Raw genomic sequence first — 13,151 nt, forward strand, 5'->3', positions numbered from 1 at the left:
GTTTGTATCATCTTTAATTTCTTTCATCAGTGTCTTATAATTTCTGCATACAGGTCTTTTGTCTCCTTAGGTAGATTTATTCCTAGGTATTTTATTCTTTTTGTTGCAGTGGTAAATGGGAGTGTTTCCTTCATTTCACTTTCAGATTTTTCATCATTAGTGTATAGGAATGCAAGAGATTTCTGTGCATTAATTTTGTATTCTGCTACTTTACCAAATTCATTGATTAGCTCTAGTAGTTTTCTGGTAGCATCTTTAGGATTCTCTATGTATAGTATCATGTCATCTGCAAACAGTGACAGCTTTACTTCTTCTTTTCTGATTTGGATTCCTTTTATTTCTTTTTCTTCTCTGATTGCTGTGGCTAAAACTTCCAAAACTATGTTGAATAATAGTGGTGAGAGTGGGCAACCTTGTCTTGTTCCTGATTTTAGTGGAAATGGTTTCACTTTTTCACCATTGAGGACGATGTTGGCTGTGGGTTTGTCATATATGGCCTTTATTATGTTGAGGTAAGTTCCCTCTATGCCAACTTTCTGGAGGGTTTTTATCATAAATGGGTGTTGAATTTTGTCAAAAGCTTTCTCTGCATCTATTGAGATGATCATATGGTTTTTCTCCTTCAGTTTGTTAATATGGTGTATCACATTGATTGATTTGCATATATTGAAGAATCCTTGCATTCCTGGGATAAACCCCACTTGATCATGGTGTATGATCCTTTTAATGTGTTGTTGGATTCTGTTTGCTAGTATTTTGTTGAGGATTTTTGCATCTATGTTCATCAGTGATATTGGTGTGTAGTTTTCTTTTTTTGTGACATCTTTGTCTGGTTTTGGTATCAGGGTCATGGTAAATTATTCTTACTTTGAACTAGTGTCAAAGTAAAGACAGACTTTAACATATGTCTAATAATAAAATTTAATCAATGGTAACAGAGCTGTAATTCATTAGATTCTTTTTTTTTTTTTTTTTTAAAGAAATTCACGTTCTTTTATTTATTTATTTATGACTGTGTTGAGTCTTCGTTTCTGTGTGAGGGCTTTCTCTAGTTGCGGCAAGTGGGGACCACTCTTCATCGCGGTGCGCGGGCCTCTCACCATCGCGGCCTCTCTTGTTGCGGAGCACAGGCTCCAGACGCGCAGGCTCAGTAATTGTGGCTCACGGGCCCAGTTGCTCCGTGGCATGTGGGATCTTCCCAGACCAGGGGTCGAACCCATGTCCCCTGCATTGGCAGGCAGATTCTCAACCACTGCGCCACCAGGGAAGCCCTCATTAGATTCTTAATAGATCTCTAGCCAGTGCTGTTTCATAGTTTAATAATAAATAAGTTACCTGTGCTCGTTTTTCCATATCCTGGCAAGTACCCAGTTGTTCTTCCATTGCAACTCTGATTTGCCTTGCTTCATATTCCAATTGCCTTCTGGTCATATCTGTTTGTAAGGAAAACTAAAACCACAAATAAAATGGAAATGTTAATATCTTGTGTGTTTATCAGTAAAAATAAAAAAGCATATGAGTACCAATAAAGAAAATGAATAAGCAAATATGTAAGTTACTGTGCATGAGAAAATTAATTTTTACTCCAAGGACTCCTAAAACTTGATTATAAGTGCTAGGCTCAGACTGGGTCTCTGATGTGAAATGCAGAGTTGAAACACTTTTATTGCCCCATAGTCACAAACAGCTTTAATTAAACTGTACTCTTTCATTTAAAATATAATAATTGGGGACTTTCCTAGTGGCACAGTGGTTAAGAATCTGCCTGCCAATGCAGGGGACAAGGGTTTGAGCCCTGGTCCAGGAAGATCCCACATGCTGCGGAGCAACTAAGCCTGTGTGCCACAACTACTGAGCCTGTGTGCCACAACTACTGAGCCTGCGTGCCACAACTACTGAAGCCTGCGCGCCTAGAGCCCGTGCTCTGCAACAAGAGAAGCCACCACAATGAGAAGGCTGCGCACCAAAGAGTAGACCCTGCTGCCAGAACTAGAGAAAGCCTGCGTGCAGCAACGAGGACCCAATGCAGCAATCAATCAATCAATCAATCAATCAATTTTATAAATAAATAAATAAATAAATAAATTTTATAAATAAATAAAATAAAATATATAATCGGTCCAGTTAGGGTAAGCCTATCTTCAGTCACCTTATAATCCTTCTGCTCTGAAAAGGTACTACTTTGAATTATTAAAAACCAGATAGTAATAGTAATGTGGACAACACAGAATAATCAAGAATCAGGTCCATCATCCTTAAATTTATACCTGAATTTTAGGTACGGACTGTTGTATACATGTAGACTAAACAGAGAGAACTTTTCCATTTGTAAAAAGAAGAAAATAGAATAAGAAAAAGCTTTTATATAATACAATCATTAATTGTGAGACAACACAAACTTTTTGGTAAAAATCCAATTGTGAACCCAAGTTGAAACAAACCAAAAAAAGTACTTCTTCACAGAGTGGGTGTTAATTCATTCAAAATTTTATTTGCCCTTTAACTAAAATTTCAGGTACTGTGGTAACTGCTAGGCATAAAAAAGGATGAAAAGGACAAGGTAAATAAACTTGCAAAGACATGCTCCAAGAGATGATAAAGGCTAAAAATATGATTAGACAAAATGACAGGTAACACAGTTATAATGGGCCATGACGGGAGTAAGGAAGTGTTGTAGATTTTTCATGCTCTACATGCCCAATAAAAAGCTGCATGTGTGGAATTCCGTGGTGGCCCAGAGGTTAGGACTCTGTGCTTTCATTGCTGAGGGCCTGGGTTCGATCCCTGGTCAGGGAACTAAGATCCCATAAAAAAAAAAAAAAAGCTGCATGTGCACATGTCTGACTCAGAATAGCATTCTGTAGGCCTAAGGATCCCAAATAGTGTTGTCAGATAAGTTAGAGGAGCACTCACCCATTTCCTTTGCAATATACAGATGACATAAGCAGAATGTATTCCTAGAGGCACACCCACATTACGGGTTGCAACACAGATGAAATAGTCTGCATGTTATTTCTAATTCCCAGTGAGCCAGCTGTAACTACACTTATTTGTCCTCCACTTCCCCAACCCCCCTGCACAAAAAGTTGAACGTGACACAGTATGTTATAATAATGCAGTTTAGATCTGATGTTTTAAGCAATACCTAGTATCTTTTTTTTTTTAAATAAGTTTAGTTATTTATTTTTAGCTGTGTTGGGTCTTTGTTTCTGTGCGAGGGCTTTCTCTAGTTGCGGCGAGCAGGGGCCACTCTTCATCGCAGTGCGCGGGCCTCTCACTATCGCAGCCTCTCTTGTTGCGGAGCACAGGCTCCAGACGCGCAGGCTCAGTAGTTGTGGCTCACGGGCCCAGTTGCTCTGCGGCATGTGGGATCTTCCCAGACCAGGGCTCGAACCCGTGTCCCCTGCATTGGCAGGCAGATTCTCAACCACTGCGCCACCAGGGAAGCCCAATACCTAGTATCTTAATAAGTATTTCCATATGAGAGTGTTCTTAACTTGGCTTCCCAATATAAAAGCAAAGTTTTGTGAAATTAAAAAATATTTATGAAATGGAAGCAATTTACATTCACTAATGTTGCCAAATGGTCCATAACATCTTACATATCCTCTTAAATAAGCATGATTGGCTATTTAGTAAATTAATATGGGAATGAATGATTTGATAATTAATCTTTGTTTCAGATATTAACCAATCGATCTTGAATTGTCACATACACGACTGCATGCAGACAGTTGGACTCTAAATTTTGTATAGTCTAATTACCAAAGTGAATGTTAAGCAAAACAATGCTTTACTATTTTTAAGAGTAAAAATCCCACCAAACCCTCCTGAGTTCCTAATCCTCATGTGCCAAGAACTCTCCATGAACTGTTCTTTCACTAGTGGTGTCTCCTTAACGCCCGAAAAGACGTTAAGACATCGTCAGGAAGGGAGATTCGTTCCCTCTCAAAATCCTGGATGACTGTTCTAGGAGGCTGAGCACTTAAGCTTCTAGTTCTAGCTCCCACCAGGCAATGCCCACTCCAGTCAGGAAACTGACTATGTGTTTTGAAAAAGGTTTTCCTTCTTTGCACTTTTGCCTTTTCTTTATTATGCTCTCTCAAAAGTGCTATTAGAAAATGAAAGGGAGTTCCCTGGAGGTCCAGTGGTTAGGGCTCCCTGCTTCCACTGCAGGGGGCCCGGGTTCAATCCCTGGTTGGGGAACTAAGATCCCACGAGCCGTGTGGCAGGATCAAAAAAAAAGAAAAGAAAATGAAAAATTTAAGCTAAGAGAGGAAGATATATTTTAATTAGCCTATTTTTTCTCTTTTTAAAAATTATTTTAAAATTTATGGATAACAGTTAAAGTCTTGTTTAAAATTACTAATGTATTTCAGAAATGTTCTTACATGTGCCACCCCATGAATAAAACAGTTCACATGGAGAGGCTGGGTGGGGAAGAAGAGGCTGACAGAATTAAATTACTTTTTACATAGTTATATTTGCAAAACAAATTTAGTATACCTGCAAAAAGCCCTAAGATCCATACCACCAGATACTGTCGTTTGAATAGGACACAAGTTATCTCAAAGATACTTTTATTGCAAAAATTATCTGGCATGAGTCCTGTAATATGGTTCAAAAAACAGACAGATGGTAATAAACATTTCTACGGAGTATGTCTGGTAATTGAACACACAGAATAAAAAACCAGTTTCCTAGTAGAACCCTGAGTCCTTTAGTATTCAAACTTAAGAGGTTTTCTTAACAAGGGACTTAAAATAAATATGCTTGAGCGTAATGAAGTTTTATCATCTTTATAAACAAAATTCATTATTACATATTTAGGTTTAAAGTTGGATAAAACATATTACTGTTTACAAATAACTATAAATGCAGTTATAAATTTATATATACTTTTAGATATTAAAAATAAGTCATTTTGTCAAGTTACTTACATTTTCAGTTAAAGGAAGACTATCTATTCTTTTAGTGAGATTCTGAAGTTGAGCATAATACCAGTCTTTTTCCTTTTCTTCTTTGTCAAGGTCAGCAAGAAGCAATGATCTGTTTTTCAAAAAAAGTTAAGTTTACACAATGCTAATATAGCACACACAACAGCAGTTCTTATAAGCTGTAACTGTACTGTTCTCTATTTAAAGTATAATGAATAAATGAAAATTTCATTAATTTTGGATTTTTGAAGGTGGGACTTAATACAAGAATAAAAAAGTATAATAAAGGAGTAAAGAAAAGCAGTAATTATGCAAAAAACAAACCTAGAGTACAGGGAACTACTGCATTGGACATAGATGTAGCTTTCGGCTTCTCAGCAGTCAAAACACTAAGAAATATATTGTCACTGTGTAATAAGAGGAAGTGATTCTGAGGGAGAGAAACGTTTTCTTAGTTTGGAATTTGAAGATGAATTTGTTACATAATTCCTCACAACCTAATCGATGATGTCCTCAATAACAATCTATATCAAGATACTCCATATCTGGTCATTATAAAGATAAATGCAAAATAAGAGTGTTAATGGGAAAAAATCAGTAGGTACAAGAAGTATATGATCTATCTCCTTTCATGTGGCTCTTTCCCAAAGAGACCATTATCACTCTCTTGTATATATTTCCAGAGATACTCTATAAAAATGCAAGGATATATGTATATAATTACATGTACATTTTTAAACATAAATAGTAGCATATTTTTATGTGTGTTGTCCTATAACTTTTTTTTTCCCACTTAAAAATCTATCTTGGAGATCATTCTGTATCAGAACATAAAAAGGTCCTATGTGTTTTTTGCTAGCTGCAAAGATATTCATGAATCCATACAGGGATAAACTATAACTGGTTCTATGTTGGAGGGCATTTAGACTCTTTCTAATCTTTTGCTATTATAAACAATGCTATTATAAACAATGCTGCACTGAATAACCTTATACATAAGTTCATTTCACAAATGTTCAAGCATGTACAGAAGATAAATTCCTAGGGTATGTAACTTTTAAAATTACTGCCCTTATTAGGTATTGTACCTATTTATGCTCTTGCCACCTTCACCAATGCAAACGTTTTATCAAATGTTTAGAAAATTTTTACATACCTAGGATTTTAAGAAATGGTACATCACTATGGTTATAATTTGATTTCTATTAGTATGAGTAAGGTTAAGTATTTTTTCAAGTTTAAAATCCATTTGTATTTCCGTTTCTGTGACTTTTTCTTACTTATTTATAGGACCTCTTCTATATTAAGAATGATAGCACTTTGTCAATTATAAATATTTTTTCTCAGTTTACACTTGTTTTTTCACTATGTTTTTGCCATGTAGAAAATTTTAATTTTCCCGTAGTCAGATCTGAGGATATTTTTTATTATGGCTTCTGGGGTTTGCTCTTACACAGAGTTGTTCCCCACTCTGACACTGTTACTTTAAAATTCTATTTGATTATATTTTCTTGAAGAATATGTATGCATGTGAGTATGTGGAAGGTTCTATTCTTGCTTAAATTCCCTTTCCTTTACTGAGAAGCAATTTAAAAAATAAGAAATAAGCCTTCACTTTTGATGTGGCGACCTCAGTAGTGACGGAATCCATGGGAAGGAAGCCAGGCCCTGGTTATGATGTAACAACCTGGGGCAGGGGAGGTGTGCTGACCAATGAGAAGCTGTCCCCTCCCTTCCATTTTTGACAACAGAACCAGGAGAAAGCAATGGAGAAATCTTGAATCTCTTTCACAGGCTGGATACTAAAACTGACATAAAAATGAGATCTGATTCTATTTTTCAATGTTCCCTGGTGAGTACCTGTAGGACCTACCAGGACTAAGGTGGGGAAATAAGGGATAGATGGAGATGCTATTTCCTCTGATTACTCTCCAATAAATAGGCTTATTTAAATAAGATCTGGGTGCTAAAAGTGCTTAAATGGATAGGCTAAGGTTAGTGATGGTAGTGGAGTGAGGAAAATGTTAAGGAGAATAGGGACAAGTTGTTACTCTCAAGTTTAAGACTGAACTGTGGCAAAATGCTCTGGGGAAGCAAAAGTTACCGAGTCTTGAGCCAGCATGATAACAAGTGGTTAACTGAGCGTAGTAGATCTTGTAACTCACACAACAGTGCTTAAGACTCAAAACTGAAACAAGGTCCAGACCCAGAAGCTGGTGGGTTTCTATGGTTTGTTTAGTGTATTAACGGCTTATTTACTGACTGCCAAGAGTCTTCTTTAAAATGTAAATCTCATGTCTTAGTCCTCTAGCTAATTCAGGATCATCTAGAAGAGCATGGCACATGTATTATGCACTTAAATATTTGTTAAATGTATTAATGGCTAATGTGACAATAGCTGCCTATTGAGTGTATCAGAGTGCTAAGTATTTTTTTAAAAATCGAATTTTATCCTCACAACATCTTTTAAGGTAGTTATTCTTATGCTCATTTTACAGACTGGAAAACTGAAGTTCAAAAAGGTTATGGACCTGGGTTTGAGTCCTGGCTTGACTAATTTCTAACACTTATCTCAATTATCTTGGGCAGTACGGAAGACAAGAAAAAAAGAGACACAGAGATAGTTGATCTATGACTTAAGGGATGTCTAGAAAGAAAGAATAGAAAAACAGAGGGAGAAAAATCATCAAAGAAATAACAGAATTTTCAAAAGCTGAAGAAAATAAATTTCCAGAGCAAAAGGGCACAGCGAGTATACAGCATGATGAATCAAGAAAACACATATACCAAGGCATTCTGAAAGCTTCAAAAGAAGAAAAATGGTTCCCTGAAACGGAATGTGAATCAGACCGATACCAAATTTCTCATCAGTGACATTGATTATGAAGAAGGAAAATAAGTTTAAGCCTAAACCTATCCAAACTATCAGGTGTGAGAGCAAAATAAAGATTTTGTCACATAAACAAGAACTAAATTTACCTCCAAACACAGTGAAAACCAAGAGGACACAAGATATATCAGAACTACACACACATATACTCTCCCCCCTCTCTCTGCTAATAAAATTAGACTTTTATCTACATGAAGCAAAGTAAGTTCCTAGGAAAGTCAGTATGCTCACATTCCTCTTAACAGAACTCAAAGGGGACAAACAGATGGAAGATTGTAGACCCTAGTTATTAGCTTCTTATTTTTCAGGATAGTGTTTCCTAGACTCTCAGAAACAGTCACGGTTCCAGGTATGAAATAGAGACTCATGTAAACTCAGGACAGTAAAGAAAGCTTAACACTATTTCTGGTCCAGATGATTATCCCTATTTTTAGAGATGGACAAACCTGAAACCAGAGGGAAAGTAGTAAAAGGTCTTTTGCCTCTCAGTGAGATATGCTAGGTATTTTCCATATATTAATATTCATTTTTCATAACTCCACAAGGTAGAATCATACCCCTATTTTACAGAAGGGAATGACACAAAAATTTAATGACTTGACCAAGGTCCCAGAGGTAATATGTAACATTTATACATTTGACTATTTCTTGAAAGTCTAATAGAACTTCTAGGAATATAAATATAATATGGTATTAATGACACATAAAGGAATTTATAATTTTTTAGAAGGTACAAAACACTTGACAAAGTTCCTAATAATGATATATATTCTGATACTTGTAGTGAGATGATTTGAACTTCAAGAAGAAAAGAATTAATAGGCTAGCTCTGAGAAACCAGAACTTATTCTATGTCAAGTAATGTTTTTTAGACTCGGAAACTGGTAAATTAAAAAATGTTTCAATTGTGGCCACTTGTAATAGGCTTCTAATAATGGAAACAGTCATCTTATACTGGATCTAGTAGTTATTTAATTCATTTCAAAAGATAACCAGAAATTCAATTAAAAATCAGTTACATACTTTAGCCAGATATAACTATTGCGATCATGCGTATTACTCAATGTACAGAGCATGTGAGTATTTAAGTGACAAAGTAGAAGTTGAGAATCCCAAGAAATTGCCTCCTTTACATTTTTTCGATTTAAGGTAAGTACAATCAATAACATATTGTTTTTGAGATAATAAATGCAAAATGCTCTCTAAGTGTTTGTGATCATCCACTATACACGCTTCATAATTCCTATCTTGTATCATTAAAAAATGACAAAATACTAGCAAAAATTGGAGCATAAAAGTTTACTATTTAATGAAGAAAAGTTACCTCTCTTTTTCAAGTTCTTCTAAATAACCGGTATTTTCTCTGCTTCCATTTACAAACCCTCTTCTTGGAAATGAACCCATAGGAACAGGACTGCACTCTCCTGAACGACTAGATACAGATCCTTCTCGGCTTCCGTAAGAACGGAGGGACATTTTTGACCGTAGTTTCACTCCAGGGAAATTACTGCTATCTAAGTTAAGTTCTAAATAAAATACAGACAAGTTTTTATAAAACAATTGCTTTAAGTGGTCTAAAATATTGCTAATGCAATTATATTATCTTCTTATTTTTTTAACATCTTTATTGGAGTATAATTGCTTTACAATGGTGTGTTAGTTTCTGCTTTATAACAAAGTGAATCAGATATACATATACACATATCCCCATATCTCTTCCCTCTTGCGTCTCCCTACCACCCTCGCTATCCCACCCCTCTAGGTGGTCACAAAGTACTGAGCTGATCTCCCTGTGCTATGCGGCTGCTTCCCACGAGCTATCTATTTTACATTTGGTAGTGTATATATGTCCATGTCACTCTCTCACTTTGTCCCAGATTACCCTTCCCCCTCCCCATATCCTCAAGTCCATTCTCTAGTAGGTCTGTGTCTTTATTCCCGTCTTGCCCCTAAGTTCTTCAGAACTTTTTTTTTTTAATTCCATATATGTGTGTTAGCATACAATATTTGTTTTTCTCTTTCTGACTTACTTCACCCTGTATGACAGACTCTAGGTCCATCCACCTGACTACAAATAACTCAATTTCGTTTCTTTATATGGCTAATATTCCATTGTATATATGTGCCACATCTTCTTTATCCATTCATCTGTCGATGGACACTTAGAATGCTTCCACGTCCTGGCTATTGTAAATAGAGCTGCAATGAACATTGTGGTACATGACTCTTTTTGAATTATGGTTTTCTCAGGGTATATGCCCAGTAGTGGGATTGCTGGGTCGTATGGTAATTCTAATTTTAGTTTTTTAAGGAACCTCCATACTCTTCTCCATAGTGGCTGTATCAATTTACATTCCCACCAACAGTGCAAGAGGGTTCCCTTTTCTCCACACCTTCCCCAGCAATTATTGTTTGTAGATTTTTTGATGATGACCATTCTGACCGGTGTGAGATGATATCGCATTGTAGTTTTGATTTGCATTTGTCTAATGATGTTGAGCATTCTTTCATGTGTTTGTTGGCAATCTGTATATCTTCTTTGGAGAAATGTCTATTTAGGTCTTCTGCTCATTTTTGGATTGGGTTGTTTGTTTTTTTGATATTGAGCCACATGAGCTGCTTGTAAATTTTGGAGATTAATCCTTTGTCAGTTGCTTCATTTGCAAATATTTTCTCCCACTCTGAGGGTTGTCTTTTCATCTTGTTTATGGTTTCCTTTGCTGTGCAAAAGCTTTGAAGTTTCATTAGGTCCCATTTGTTTATTTTTGTTTTTATTTCCATTTCTCTAGGAGGTGGGTGGGTCAAAAAGGATCTTGCTGTGATTTATGTCATAGAGTGTTCTGCCTATGTTTTCCTCTAAGAGTCTGATAGTGTCTGGCCTTACATTTAGGTCTTTAATCCATTTTGAGTTGATTTTTGTGTATGGTGTTAGGGAGTGTTCTAATTTCATTCTTTTACATGTAGCTGTCCAGTTTTCCCAGCACCACTTATTGAAGAGGCTGTCTTTTCTCCACTGTATATTCTTGCCTCCTTTATCAAAGATAAGGTGACCATATGTGCATGGGTTTATCTCTGGGCTTTCTATCCTGTTCCATTGATCTATATTTCTGTTTTTGTGCCAGTACCATACTGTCTTAATTACTGTAGCTTTGTAGTATAGTCTGAAGTCTGGGAACCTGATTCCTCCAGCTCCGTTTTTCCTTCTCAAGACTGCTTTGGCTATTCAGGGTCTTTTGTGTTTCCATACAAATTGTGAAATTTTTTGTTCTAGTTCTGTGAAAAATGCCAGTGGTAGTTTGATAGGGATTGCATTGAATCTGTGGATTGCTTTGAGTAGCATAGTCATTTTCACAATGTTGATTATTCCAATCCAAGGACATGGTATATCTCTCCATCTGTTTGTATCATCTTTAATTTCTTTCATCAGTGTCTTATAATTTTCTGCATACAGGTCTTTTGTCTCCCTAGGTAGGTTTATTCCTAGGTATTTTATTCTTTTTGTTGCAGTGGTAAATGGGAGTGTTTCCTTCATTTCTCTTTCAGATTTTTCATCATTAGTGTATAAAATGCAAGAGATTTCTGTGCATTAATTTTGTATCCTGCAGCTTTACCAAATTCATTGATTAGCTCTAGTCGTTCTCTGGAAGCATCTTTAAGATTCTCTATGTATAGTATCATGTCATCTGCAAACAGTGACAACTTTAATTTTTCTTTTCCAATTTGTATTCCTTTTATTTTTCTTCTGATTGCCGAGGCTAGGACTTCCAAAACTATGTTGAATAATAGTGGTGAGAGTGGACATCCTTGTCTTGTTCCTGATCTTAGAGGAAATGCTTTCAGTTTTTCACCATTGAGAACGATGTTGGCTGTGGGTTTGTCTTATACGGCCTTTATTATGTTGAGGTAGGTTCCCTCTATGCCAACTTTCTGGAGAGTTTTTATCATAAATGGGTGTTGAATTTTGTCAAAAGCTTTCTCTGCATCTATTGAGATGATATGGTTTTTCTCCTTCAATTTGTTAATATGGTGTATCACATTGATTGATTTGCGTATATTGAAGAATCCTTGCATTCCTGGGATAAACCCCACTTGATCATGGTGTATGATCCTTTTAAAATGTTGTTGGATTCTGTTTCCTAGTATTTTGTTGAGGAATTTTACATCTATGTTCATCAGTGATACTGGCCTGTAGTTTTGTTTCTTTGTGACATCTTTGTCTGGTTTTGGTATCAGGGTGATGGTGGCCTCGTAGAATGCGTTTGGGAGTGTTCCTCCATCTTCTATATTTTGGAAGAGTTTGAGAAGGATAGGTGTTAGCTCTTCTCTAAATGTTTGATAGAATTCGCCTGTGAAGCCATCTGGTCCTGGGTTTTTGTTTGTTGGAAGATTTTTAATCACTGTTTCAATTTCAGTGCTTGTGACTGTTCTGTTCATATTTTCTATTTCTTCCTGGTTCAGTCTGGGAAGGTTGTGCATTTCTAAGAATTTGTCCATTTCTTCCAGGTTGTCCATTTTATTGGCATAGAGTTGCTTGTTGTAATCTCTCATGATCGTTTGTATTTCTGCAGTATCAGTTGGTACTTCTCCTTTTTCATTTCTAATTCTATTGATTTGAGTCTTCTCTCTTTTTTTCTTGATGAGTCTGGCTAATGGTTTATCAATTTTGTTTGTCTTCTCAAAGAACCAGCTTTTAGTTTTATTGATCTTTACTATTGTTTCCTTCTTTTCCCTTTCATTTATTTCTGATCTGATCTTTATGATTTCTTTCCTTCTGCTAATTTTGGGGTTTTTTTGTTCTTCTTTCTCTAATTGCTTTAGGTGTAAGGTTAGGTTGTTTATTTGAGATGTTTCTTAAGGTAGGATTGTATTGCTATAAACTTCCCTCTTAGAATTGCTTTTACTGCATCCCATAGCTTTGGGGTCATCGTGTTTTCATTGTCATTTGTTTCTAGGTATTTTTTGATTTCCTCTTTGATTTATTCAGTGATCTCTTGGCTATTAAGTAGTGTATTGTTTAGCCTCCACGTGTTTGTATTTTTTACAGATTTTTTCCTGTAATTGATATCTAGTCTCATAGCATTGTGGTCGGAAAAGATACTTGATACGATTTCAATTTTCTAAAATTTACCAAGGCTTGATTTATGACCCAAGATATGATCTATCCTGGAGAATGTTACATGAGAATTTGAGAAGAAAGTGTATTCTGTTGTTTTTGGATGGAATGCCCTATAAATATCAATTAAGTCCATCTTGTTTAATGTATCATTTAAAGCTTGTGCTTCCTTATTTATTTTCATTTTGGATGATCTGTCCATTGGTGAAAG

The 13,151-nt window shown here is 35.9% G+C and overlaps 1 protein-coding gene across 6 annotated transcripts in view; it reads right to left on the bottom strand.

The window, feature by feature from the left end:
* APC (APC regulator of WNT signaling pathway) overlaps positions 1 to 13,151 on the bottom strand; it is a 136,536-nt gene that overhangs the window by 63,276 nt on the left and 60,109 nt on the right. For all 6 annotated transcript variants that reach the window (XM_059916885.1, XM_059916884.1, XM_059916882.1 and 3 more), the window contains 3 exons: positions 9,152 to 9,353; positions 4,941 to 5,049; positions 1,336 to 1,449 (listed from right to left, as the gene is read on the bottom strand). In XM_059916885.1, the coding sequence (XP_059772868.1) occupies positions 1,336 to 1,449; positions 4,941 to 5,049; positions 9,152 to 9,353 (425 nt within the window). The remainder of the gene's footprint in view (positions 1 to 1,335; positions 1,450 to 4,940; positions 5,050 to 9,151; positions 9,354 to 13,151) is intronic.

Source organism: Balaenoptera ricei, chromosome 3 (assembly GCF_028023285.1).
Source record: "Balaenoptera ricei isolate mBalRic1 chromosome 3, mBalRic1.hap2, whole genome shotgun sequence".
Lineage (NCBI taxonomy): Eukaryota > Metazoa > Chordata > Mammalia > Artiodactyla > Balaenopteridae > Balaenoptera > Balaenoptera ricei.